This window comes from Nomascus leucogenys, chromosome 7b (assembly GCF_006542625.1).
Source record: "Nomascus leucogenys isolate Asia chromosome 7b, Asia_NLE_v1, whole genome shotgun sequence".
Classification (NCBI taxonomy): Eukaryota; Metazoa; Chordata; class Mammalia; order Primates; family Hylobatidae; genus Nomascus; species Nomascus leucogenys.
The window spans coordinates 58,971,329-58,984,563 of record NC_044387.1 but is presented as its reverse complement, the minus strand read 5'-3'; the positions used below and the strand labels follow the sequence as shown (position 1 = coordinate 58,984,563).

At 44.6% G+C, this 13,235-nt stretch overlaps 1 protein-coding gene across 3 annotated transcripts in view; it reads left to right on the top strand.

The window, feature by feature from the left end:
* The window catches only part of PRR14L (proline rich 14 like), a 70,671-nt gene that overhangs the window by 13,461 nt on the left and 43,975 nt on the right, over positions 1-13,235 (top strand). For all 3 annotated transcript variants that reach the window (XM_030816155.1, XM_012508139.2, XM_030816154.1), the window contains one exon: positions 11,591-11,663. In XM_030816155.1, coding sequence (XP_030672015.1) covers positions 11,603-11,663 — 61 coding nt within the window. In that variant the 5' untranslated portion in view covers positions 11,591-11,602. The remainder of the gene's footprint in view (positions 1-11,590; positions 11,664-13,235) is intronic.

Genomic DNA, 13,235 nt, shown 5'->3' with positions numbered 1-13,235 from the left:
AGGCTGGTCTAGAACCCCTGACCTCAGGTGATCCAACCGTTTTGGCCTCCCAAAATGCTGGGATTATAGGCGTGAGCCACCGTACCCTGCCGGGCCCTCCAAATTCTTAAAGGAATGTACCTGCCCAGCGGACTCTCTCCACTGGATGGTTTTCTAAGCCAGGGGTCAACAAACTTTTTCTATCAGGGGCCACATAGTAAATCTTTTAGACTTTGCGGGTCATATGGTCTCTTTTTTTTTTGAGTCTCTCACTATCTCCCAGGCTGGAGTGCAGTGGTGTGATCTTGCCTCACTGCAACCTTCGGGATCAAGCAATTCTCCTAACCTTGTGATCCACCTGCCTCAGCCTCCCAACGTGCTGGGATTACAGGCATGAGCCACCATGCCTGGCCTCATATGGTCTTCTTTTGGAACAACTCAGTTTTGCCATTGTAGCATAAAGTGGGCAGAGGCAATACACAAATGAATGAATGTGGCTGTATTCCAATAAAACTTTATTAGCACAGGCTGCTGGCCTGAGGGCTGTGGCTTCCCAACCCCTGCTCTAGACCCACCAACAAGTTCATATGTTCTTTGGGCTGCCTAGGCTAGGCTCCCATCCCGGTCTTGATACATATATCATTTCTTTACACAGGATAAAGGGCAGTTAATTGTTGTTAGTGGGTTTCATACAGTGAATATGATTAGGAATGAATGAAGCATTAAGTAACATTCGAACATGATATTTGAGTTTATGCTGTGATGCCTTTTTTTTTTTTTTTTTGAGACAGAGTTTCGCTCTTGTTGCCCAGGCTGGAGTGCAATGGCGCAATCTCAGCTCACTGCAAGCTCCGCCTCCCAGGTTCAAGCAATTCTCCTGCTTCAGCCTCCCAAGTAGCTGGGATTACAGGCATGCGCCACCACACCCGGCTAATTTTTTTTTTTTTTTTTGAGATGGAGTCTCGCTCTATCGCCCAGGCTGGAGTGCAGTGGCGCAATCTCAGCTCACTGCAAGCTCCGCCTCCCAGGTTCACGCCATTCTCCTGCCTCAGCCTCCCGAGTAGCTGGGACTACGGGCATGCGCCACCACACCCAGCTAATTTTTTTTTTTTTTTTTTTTTTTTTGAGATGGAGTCTCGCTCTGTTACCCAGGCTGGAGTGCAGTGGCACAATCTCAGCTCACTGCAAGCTCCGCCTTCCGGATTCACACCGTTCTCCTGCCTCAGCCTCCCGAGTAGCTGGGACTACAGGCGCCCGCCACCATGCCTGGCATTTTTTTAGTAGAGACAGGGTTTCACCATGTGGGTCAGGCTGGTCTTGAACTCCTGACCTCAGGTGATCCACCCACCTCAGCTTCCCAAAGTGCTGGGATTACAGAGTGAGCCACTGTGCCCAGCCAATGCCCTGTCTTTTAAAAATACAGTTAAATAGGTAAAAGGCTAAGGATCACAGAGTTCCTATTGTGTTACTTCTTGATGTGGTGGGCTGAGTCTAACAAGAAAAGTTTCTTTTTTTTTTTTTTTTCCAATTTAGAGACCTGCCATTTCAGGAGAGAAAAGTTTTTTAATGTAATATTTGATATAAAAGCATGTGTAATACACATAAAGTATAATGAACACACACGTATTATGTGTTTATATATGCATACGTGTACATACACATGCTTACATAACAACCAACCTAAGAACTAGATTACTATCTCCTTGTTCTTTTTTTTTTTTTTTTTTTTTTTTTTTAAGACAGAGTCTTGCTCTGTCACCCAGGCTGGAGTGCAGTGGCGCGATCTCGGCTCACTGCAAGCTCCACCTCCTAGGTTCATGCCATTCTCCTGCCTCAGCCTCCCTAGTAGCTGGGACTACAGGCGCCCGCCATGACACCTGGCTAATTTTTTGTATTTTTTTAGTAGAGACGGGGTTTCACCATGTTAGCCAGGATGGTCTCGATCTCCTGATCTCGTGATCCACCCACCTCGGCCTCCCAAAGTGCTGGGATTACAGGTGCGAGCCACCGCACCCCATCACCCTGTTCTTTTTTAAAATCATCCCATTTCTCCCTCCCAGCTCCACCAGGTGTATATTCCATTTTGAATTGTATAAAGCAGAATGAAATTTAATTGATATAAATGTTAACCTTTTGTACTCGGGGTCAAAAAGTGATCTCCACAATTGAAAAGAAACAGAAGTACTTACGGGGAAAGGGGAAACGGAAGACCTGCAGGTTTTAGCAGGTCAATTAGAATTGGCTTTGTGCCAGGAAAAGCCAATTTGCTCTTAATATCATTAAGGGAAATGTGTTATCTGGACTGAGAAGTGGTGGTCATGCTCTGTTGTGTGCTGGTTAGGCCACAGCCAGAGTATTATACTCTCCTGTTGTTGTCATGTGTGTGAGAGGTATAGAAAACCAGGAATACATTCATGGATATGTATTCACACTAATGGCACAACCTGAAAATATGCATCTGGAGGCCAGGTCATTGGGTGTCTAACTTGTGAAAGAGAACAGTCAAGAGACGTGAGAGAAGCCTTCAACAACTTAGAGGTCATTCAGCAGGAGTGGTCCTGTGGGGCACAGTTAGGCCAGTGGAAGATGTGGGGCTGCAACAGCAGCTCCTAATCACTCTCAGGCCACAGGACCCTTTGGAAATCTGAACACTGCAGACCTTTCAGAAAAGCAGACATACCACTTGCATACCATTTCAGATTTGCAAACCCCAGGCATCCCCTGATCTCAATTTATAAGAACTCTTGCTAGATTAACAAAATATCCCACAGTCAAAAGACAACTGACAAATTGAGAGAACATATTTGCAATGTATATCAGAGATAAAGGGTCTATATCTGTAATACATGAAGAACTCCTGAATTGAGGAATGAAGAACCAAACCCAGTAGAAAAATGAGAAGACTTAGGCCAGGCGTGGTGGCTCACACCTGTAAATCCGAGCACTTTGGGAGGCTGAGGCGGGAGGATGATGAAGTCAAGAGAGTTGAGACCATCCTGTCCAACATGATGAAACCCCATCTTTACTAAAAATACCAAAATTAGCTGGGTATGGTGGTGCATGTCTTTAGTCCCAGCTATTCGGGAGGCTGAGGCAGGAGAATTGCTTGAAACTGGGAGGCGGAGGTTGCAGTGAGCTGAGATTGTGCCACTGCACTCCAGTCTGGCGACAGAGCGAGACTCCCTTTCAAGAAAAAAAAAAGAAAAAGAAAAATGAGAAGACTTGATAATGAACTGTGCGTGTGTGTGTTTGTGTGGCATGTGTGTGTGTGTGTGTGTGTGTGTGTGTGTGTGGTGGTTAAACTTAAGAGAGGGTCAGCCTCATGTAATTAGAGAATTGCAAAGTTAACCAGAGATACCACTTTTTTTCCTTTGATCTAAGGGTGTCACTTTTTGACTGCCAGATGGGTGAAAATGAAAATGTATGACAACGTATCTGGTTAGCGAGGCTATGAGGAAACAGACATTCTAATACATTGCTGGTGGGAATGCAAACTGATACAACCTTTCTGAGGAAGAGTTTGGCAACATTTAACAAAACTACCGGTGCCTTGACTTGTGGACCGAACACTTCAAGGAAACTTGCCTTAAAAGATACACTTCTAAGCCTGTAATCTCACGACTTTGGGAGGCCAAGGCGGGTGGATCACCTGAGATCAGGAGTTCGAGACCAGCCTGAGCAACATGGTGAAGACCTGTCTCTACTAAAAATACAAAAATTAGCTGGGCACAGTGATGCATGGCTGTAATCCAAACTACTTGGGAGGCTGAGGTGGGAGAATCGCTTGAACCCGAGAGGCGGAAGGTGGAAGGCAGAGGTTGCAGTGAGCCGAGATGGCACCACTGCACTCCAGCCTGGGTGACAAAGCGAGACTCCGTCTCAAAAAAAAACAAAACAGTGGCCAGGCACAGTGGCTCACACCTGTGATCCCAGCACTTTGCAAGGATGAAATGGGTGGATCACCTGAGGTCAGGAGTTCGAGACCAACCTGGCCAACCTGGTGAAACCCCATCGCTACTAAAAATACAAAAAATTAGCCGGGCGTTGTGGCGGGTGCCTGTAATCCCAGCTACTCGGGAGGTTGAAGCAGGAGAATAGTTTGAACCCAGAAGAAAGGGTTGTAGTGAGCCGAGATTGCACCATTGTCACTCTAGCCTGGGTGACAAGAGCAAAACTCTGTGTCAAAAAAAAAAAAAGATACACTTCTAGCAGTATAACAATACATATACACAAGGTTGTTCTTTTCAGCAGTTTATAATTGTAAAATATTGGAAACAACCTAAATGCCCATATATAGGAGAGATATTGAATACATTATGGCATAAGGTATGTCCATACATGGAGTATTATCCAGCTATAATAACGAGGAAGATCTCTATATACTGATATGGAGTGATTTCCAGGTGTGTCAGGGTTCCCCAAAGCCAGCAGGTTTTCAGAGCTGCTGAAACTCACAGGACCCAGCATTTAGTTGTTCTCACAGCTACAGTTAATTACAGTGAAAGGATACAAAGAAAATCAGCAAAAGGGAAGCAGGCATAGACCAAAGTCCAGAGGAAATCCAGTGCAAGCTTCCAAGAGTCCTTTCCTAGTGGAGTCATACACACTTAACCTCCTTCAGGAACAAACTGTGACAACATGTATGAAATATTGTCTACCATGGAAGTTTGTTAGTGGGTCAGTGCTCAGGGATTTTACTGGGGACTGGTTGCATGGACATCCTCTGCCTGGCACATAGCAAAATTTCCGACTCCTAGAAGGAAAGCAGGTGTTTAGCATAAACCACATTATAGTGTAGGCACAGTGAGACACTCTTGTTTAGGGAATGGTGGAAACTCCCAAACTCTAGTTCCCAGATGCTAGCTAAGGCTGACCCTGCAAGTAGACCTTTCTAAGGACAGCAGTCAGGCCTGCTCTGTTGACTTGCTTCTGTAAACTAGGATATACTGTTAAGTAAAAAATGCAAATCAATATCTGTAGTGTTGTCCTTTTCATGCAAGAAAGAAGAGGAAATAAGCATATATAGAAGTATCCGCTCATTTGTATAAAACCTATACACAAGTACACATGGGAAGGATAAACCAGAAACTCATGAATTTGATTACCTATACTGAAAGAATGGGGGAATGGAAATGGAATAGGGTAGGAGAAACTGGCACTTCTGTAAGTACATCTTTTGGTATAGTTCTAACTTCATACTTGAAAAATAACTAACTAGACAACTGGGATGTGAGATGGGCCCAAAGCTGAATAGAAACTATAACAAGTGAGTCTTAACTGTATTACAAATAAATAACAAAACCAGTGGGGAGGGTAGCCCACATTACTTTAGCAAACAGTAATTTGACTATATCCTCTTAAAGAATAAAGTCAAAAAAGCATAGAAAATATTAGTAAATTTGTTTCTAATTTACTAATAGGAACTTAGCCATTTCTAAACAAAATGCCTATATGTGTTCTAGGATTGGGGAAATAAGTAAATACATGTGGATAATGACAGCCAGCTTTCCCTCAGAGAAATAAATTACAAAGGAGGGGTGGCAAACATGAACTCCATGAATTGGAGTTACTTTTTTTTTTTTTTTTTTTTTTTTTTTGAGACAAGAGTCTCACTCTGTCGCCCAGGCTGGAGTGCAGTGGTGCGATCTTGGCTTGCTGCAACCTCCTCCTCCTGGGTTCAAGCAATTCTCCTGCCTCAGCCTTCCAAGTATCTGGGACTACAGGCTCATACCACCAGGCCTGGCTAACTAATTTTTTGTATTTTTAGTAGAGACGGGGTTTCACTGTGTTAGCCAGGATGGTCTCAATCTCCTGACCTCATGATCCGCCCACCTCGGCCTCCCAAAGTGTTAGGATTACAGGCATGAGCCATGCCTCCCAGCCTAACATGGGGTTCTTAATATATACACATAGAGATGGAAATACGTGAGTGTAGAAGATAGGGCCTAGAAGTAGCGACAGACACCTTGTAGCAATAAGCACACCTAGTCTTGGCTCTAAATACTTTTTTCCAATAAAAGAAGCCAAGATTCGTTGGAGAAATGGCTGTTCCAGGACAGGAGAGGGAAAAATGCAAGATGTGCCTGGAACAATTTGTGGCCAAATGCTCAGAAAATTATGGGGATATATCAGAAGGACACAGCCAACTTGAAGGGGCTCCCAGTGGGCAGGTATGGGATGATTTGAGCTTAAAATAAATGATAGTGATGAATTATTCGACACTTACTTTTGCAGCAACCTATAGTACCCATAGAATAAAACAAATACCCATGAGCCCGTTTGCTGATTTTCTTTGTATCCTTTCACTGTAATTGAATTAAAAGTGAGAAAAGAAAGGTCTTACAGATTTCCAATTAATATAGATGGAATGATGGAAATAGAAAAAGCACTGTTTGGCAACCATCACTAATAATAATCTCAAGCAGGAATCATTCATTAATGGATGTTAAAGCTAGTAGCTAAATGTTTGGGAAACAAATATTTACATAGTCTCGAAGTATTTCCCTACAAGATATTTATTAGTTACAAAGGTGGAATAGTAACTTCACAATGGAGAAACCTGGCAGAATCCACCCAAACTAAGTGATGGAAGTTTGCCCCCGGGAATGAGGCACCATAACACCATGATAGGGCAGTGCCTCCTGATAGGACACTGCCCCCAATAGGACACCACGAGGAGAACCAACATCACTTCTGTGGTATTCTTTTTTTTTTTTTATTTGAGACGGAGTCTCGCTCTGTAGCCCAGGCTGCAGTGCAGTGGCGCGATCTCAGCTCACTGCAACCTCCGCCTCCCAGGTCCCGGTTCAAGCAGTTCTTCTGCTTCAGCCTCCTGAGTAGCTGGGTTTATAGGCACGTGCCACCATGGCCAGCTAATTTTTGTATTTTTAGTAGAGACGGGGTTTCACCATGCTGGCCAGGCTGGTCTTGAGTTCCTGACCTTGTGATCCGCCTGCCTCGGCCTCCCAAAGTGCTAGGAATAGAGGCATGAGCCACAGTGCCTGGCGATTTTTTTTTTTTTTTTTTTTTTTTTTTTAGACAGTCTCATCTGTTCTCCCAGTGCAGTGGCACGATCTCAGCTCACTGTAACCTCTGCCTCCTGGGTTTAAGCAGTTCTTTGCCTCAGCCTCCCAAGTAGCTGGGACTACAGGCATGCGACACCATTTCTGCCTAATTTTGTATTTTAGTAGAGATGGGGTTTCACGGTTTCACCATGTTGGTGAGGCTGGTCTCGAACTCTTGACCTCAGGTGATCCACCCACCTCGGCCTCCCAAAGTACTGGGATTACAGGCGTGAGCCACCGTGCTCGGCCCAAAAATATGCAGTTCAGTCACATTAAGCACATTCATAGTGTTGTGTAACCATCACCACCATCCATCTCCAGAACTTTTCTCATCATCCCAAACTGAAACTTAGTACCCACTAAATAGTAACTCACCATTCTCCCCTCACCCCATCTTTGACAACAGCCATTCTACTTTCTATCTCTATGAATTTGACTACTCTAGGTACATCATTCAAGTGGAATCATACGGTATTTGCCCTTTTGTTACTGGTCTTAATATTTTTAAAAGTTAAATATTCCAGTCATGAAAGAAATGTTTCAATCATGAGAAGTTAAACCAGTAAAATAATAATAATTTCCTGTCTTAGGATCGTGTCCTAAAGGTATTAAAAACTTGTAGCTAGGCTGGGCGCGGTGGCTCATGCTGTAATCCCAGCACTTTGGGAGGCAGAGGCAGGCAGATCATGAGGTCAGGAGATCGAGACCATCCTGGCTAACACAGTGAAACTCCGTCTCTCCTAAAAATACACATACACAAAATTAGCCAGGCGGGGTGGCGGGCACCTGTAGTCCCAGCTACTCCGGAGGCTGAGGCAGGAGAATGGCGTGAACCCGGGAGGTAGAGCTTGCAGTGAGCAGAGGTTGTGCCACTGCACTCCAGCCTGGGTGACAGAGCGAGACTTCGTCTCAAAAATAAATAAGTAAATAAGTTTGTAACTAATAATTTTGGGATTTGATCAAGATCACCCTGCTGAGGGTGAACTATCTTAGAACAGGCACAGTGGAAGGGACAGCTGCAAGAACCAAGCTGAACTGTGAAAGAATGTATTCAGTTCTGAACTCCACTCTTGCAGGAGGAAGGTCAAAATCTGTTGCGCATGCAAAGGTTACTAGCCAGGTTGTGGAATAGATTGGTCTTATTTAAGAACTGTGCACCAAAGATATTCAGAGATGGGCATGTGACATCCCACATGGATGATTTAGCATTGAGAACTCTATACCATGCTTGGTTTTTATTGTTTTTTTGGTGCTTACGTATAAGGTATAGAGTGTTAAGCTTTTTACATATTTTTTCCCCATAATGGTAGATACACCTGGGTTGAATATGTTGTAAACGCTTTGGTTCTAGGATACATTAGTTGTATTCAACTCAGACACAGAAAAAGTTCAGAATTGTCTTTTTTTTTTGGAGATGGAGTCTACTCTGTTGCCCAGGCTGGAGTGCAGTGGCACAATCTGATTTGTCTTTTACCTGTAACATACAAAAGCCTAGTATACGTTTTTTTGTATTGTTTTGTTTTTTTTCCCGAGATGAAGTCTGTCTCTGTCACCCAGGCTGGAGTGCAGCGGCGCGATCTCGGCTCACTGCAACCTCCGCCTCCTGGGCTCAAGCCATTCTCCTGCCTCAGCCTCCAGAGTAGCTGGGATTACAGGCATCCGCCACCATGCCCAGCTAATTTTGTATTTTTTTAGTAGAGACGGGTTTCTCCATGTTGGTCAGGCTGGTCTCAAACTCCTGACCTCAGGTGATCCGCCTGCCTCGGCCTCCCAAAGTGCTTGAATTACAGGTGTCAGCCACTGCTCCCGGCCCTAGGACTCTTAACTTTAGGAATCCTGAAAGTTAGAACGTTTAGCTGATAAAATATTGTAGAAAAAGGAAATTGCATCTGATACATTTCTGCTAGTGTTCATCATATGATTGGCTATTTTGGAGGAGGTGGGGGACGTTACAGAGGTTATCATGTTACATGTCCATTGCATCCAAGTAGGTTGTTCTGTTGCCCTCATCCATATTCAAGAGCCCAGACTAGCAGAGCTCCCACTGGATCTGGAGGTTGCCCATCACCATGGTAAGGCTGTTGGGGGAGGTCTCTCACATTTGACCTCAGCCCACACTCTTTTATTGTCGATTGATTCAATTTCTTTTCTTTTTTTTTTTTTTCTGAGACAGTGACTCGCTCTGTTGCCCAGGCTGGAGTGCAGTGGCATGATCTTGGCTCACTGCAGCCTCCTTCTCCTGGGTTCAAGTGATCCTCCTGCCTCAGCCCCCCCAGTAGCTGGGATTACAGGCACGCACCACCATATCCAGCTAATTTTTGTATTTTTATTAGAGATGGGGTTTCATGATGTTGGCCAGGCTGGTCTTGAACTCCTGACCTCAGATGATCCACCCGCCTCAGCTTCCCAAAGTGCTGGGATTAAAGGCGTGAGCCACCGCGCCTGGCCGTGATTCATTCAATTTCTGATTATATTTCAGATTAACACAAACCTTGTAGAGTCTCCAGCCTTCCTGTGAGGGATAACTTGCTTTTCTTAACTCAGAAACTTCTAAGAGAAGTCAGTAAGTCAGGGAGGAAGTCTCTTTCCCTGTTAAGAATTGTGGCTAATCGGCCACGCATGGTGGCTCACGCCTGTAATCCTGGCACTTTGGGAGGCCAAGGTGGGTGAATTGCCTGAGCTCAGGCGTTCGAGACCAGTCTGGGCAACAACAGTGAAACCTTGTCTCTACTAAAATACAAAAAATTAGCCAGGTGTGGCGGCATGCACCTATAGTCCCAGCTACTTGGGAGGCTGAGGCAGGAGAATCGCTTTAACCCAGGAAGCAGAGATTGCAGTGAGCCGAGATCGCACCACTGCACTCCAGCCTGGGCAACAGAGTGAGACTCCATCTCCAAAACAAACAAACAAACAAAAAAGAATTGTGGCTAATCAAGGAAAAGGAACATGGTCGAAACAGTGGGCTTGGCACTCCACCAGGGTATTTTGGGGCCTCCAGCTAGGGGCACCTTAAAGCCACAAGTGGGACAAAGCAAAATCCCACCAACCCCTCTGGGGCTGGATCCAGTAAGATTTCATTGCATTAGCTCACCAGAGACCTTTGGGATCTGCAGGAGCCTGTATATCACTGGCCTGTGCTGTCACTTTACAGAGGCTCCGATAGCCTTGGAAAAGCTTATGGAAGTCATTCCAGAAACATGCCAGAATCTGTCGGTGACAGCTCTATTGGCTTTTCTCACAGAACAGGATGGATAACAGGTGTCTACAGTCTCATGAAGAATGGAAGCTTCTGCTCATGGAGCACCCTGTCCTGACTGGGTGTCTTTGCTGGGTGTTTTATATGGTTTCCATGTATTCTTTCAGCCACTTGTAAGGTTGCTGTCAGCACCATGGAGTTAGTAGGTGAGAGTCCTTGGGTTGGAACAGAACTCAGGCACTCTCCCTTTTCCATGAAGTGTTAACTTGAAAGAATATTTTAAATAGCATCTATTCTCACACCTCAAACATTCAGCCTGAGAACAGGAAAAGCAGAGAATAGTAACATTTGGGAGAAAGGATCAAATATAACTACAGATAAATATTTTCTTGGCCAGGCGCAGTGGCTCATGCCTTTAATCCCGCTCTTTGGAAGGCCGAGGTGGGCAGATCACTTGAGGTCTGGAGTTTGAGACTAGCCTAGCCAACATGGTGAAACCCTGCCTCTATTAAAAATACAAAAATTAGGCCGGGCACGGTGGATCACGCTGGTAGTCCCAGTAATTTGGGAGGCCAAGGCAGGTGGATTACCTGAGGTCAGGAGTTCAAGACCAGCCTGGCCAACATGGTGAAACACTGTCTGTACTAAAAATATAAAAATTATCCAGGCATAGTGGTGGGCGCCTGTAATCCCAGATGCTTGGGAGGCTGAGGCAGGAGAATTGCTTGAACCTGTGATACAGAAGTTGCAGGGAGCTGACAGCGTGCACGGTCTTGGCTAACTGCAACTTCTGCCTCTAAAAAAAATTTTTTTAGACCTCTGTTATTGTCACAACTTTAAAATGTTTTCAGGCTCAAATTCTAGATAAGTAGACATTTTTATTGTTTACCCTTACTTAAATTTGAGGTTTCCTTCAGTGCCCAATCCTTGTCACTGCTAGCTAATTTCCCAAAGTCATAAAGAAGTCTCTCAAAAATAACGAATATTCAGCCAGGTGTGGTGGCTCACGCCTGTAATCCTAGCGCTTTGGGAACGGAGGCGGGTGGATCACTTGAGGTCAGGAGTTTGAGACCAGCCTGGCCAACATGGTGAAACGCTGTCTGTAGTAGAAATACAAAAATTAGCCAGGCATGGTAGCGGGTGCGTGTAATCCCAGCTACTTGGGAGGCTGAGACAGGAGAATGGCTTGAACCTTGGAGGTGGAGGTTGCAGTGAGCCAAGATCTCACCATTGCACTTCAGTCTGGGGAACAGAGCAAGACTGTCTCAAAAAAAAAAATAATAATAATAATAATATTCATTAACTCAGAATCTTCTGAATCCCCCTTGACCACTGCATTTTCTTACTGTAGGAGGATCTCCTGATGCAGTCCAGCAAAGAACTTTCACATGTGGACCTCCCTGAAGATTTTCTAAGGAGCAAAGGTATTTATTTCTCTCAAATCTCTTCCTTTATCCACTTACTGCAAATACTGTTTTAGTTACGTTTCCATTTTGCATTGAGAATATAAGGGTTATAAGTCCCTGCCTTGTAGGGTGTACTTAACTATAGGAACTGTAACTTCACTGTAGATCGTATCTTAGTATTGCCCATGGATGTACTTGCACAGTGCACTGCAGCCTCAACCTCCCGGGCTCAAGTGATCTTCATACCTCGGCCTCCCAAGTAGCTGGGACTACAGGCGCGAGCCACCATACCTGACTGATTTTCTATTTTTTTTTTTTTGTACTTTTTTTAGAGGCAAGGTCTCACCACGTTGCCTAGGCTGGTCTCGAACTCCTGGGCTCAAGTGATCCTCCTGCCTCTGCCCCAGAAAGTGCAGGATTACAGGCATGAACCACCGCACCCAGCAAGTCCCTTTCTTTTGAGTGTGTTGAACCTTTATTGGATTTTATATCATCAAATATACTATATTTGCCTGTTTAGAAGGGTTAACTGGGACAGGGGAGACATGTACCCAGTATAGTTCAGCATGTGGTAGTGTATCGTTTTCTTCTTCTGTGGGGTCAGGGATGAGAGAAAATGTTTACTCCAGGTCACCTTGAGCGTTTTCAAGGCAATTTCATTACCTTTTTGCTCCTCAAAACAATGGTTGGGTATAGAGATCTGAGGTTATTACTTTTAGATTGGTTGATTGATTGAGGAGGAAGTTGAGGTCCAAAAGAGAGTAGCTGAGATAAGGTTCTCCTCTTCTCACCCCAAGGCTAAAAATAATCTTAGATTACTTTAGAGAGGACTATGTGTCAATTAAGGCTAATACAGAATCATCAGGCTGGGCACAGTGGCTCACGTCTGTAATCCCAGCACTTTGGGAGGCCAGGGTGGGAGGATTGCTTAAGTCCAAGAGTTTGAGATTAGCTTGGGCAACGTGGCAAAACCCCTTCTCTATAAAAAATGCGAAAATTAGCATGGCAGCACACACACCTGTGGTCCCAGCTACTTGGGAGGCTAAGGCAGAAGGATCACTTGAGCCCTGGGAGGTTGAGGCTGTAGTGAGCTGTGATCACACCACTGTACTCCATCCTGGGCAACAGAGCAAGACTCTGTCTCACTAAATAAATAAATAATATAATATAATCAGAACCTCACAAAGAGAAGATAAAGTGAATATGCTAAGTCAGTGGTCCCCGACATTTTTGGAGTCAGGAACCTGTTTCGTGGAAGACAGTTTTTCCACGGATCTGGTGGGGTGGATGCTTTTAGCATGATTCAAGTGCATTGCATTTATTGTGCACTTCGTTTCTATTCTTATTCCATTGTAATATATAATGAAATAATTATATGACTTCCCATAATGTAGAATCAGTGGGAGCCCTGAGCTTGTTTTCCTGCAACTAGGTGGTCCCCTCTGGGGTTGATGGGAGACAGTGACAGATCATCAGGCATTAGATTCTCGTAAGGAGCTTGCAACCTAGATCCCTTGCATGTACAGTTCACAATAGGGTCCACACTCCTATGAGAATATAATGCTAGTGTTTATCTGGCAGGAGGCGGAG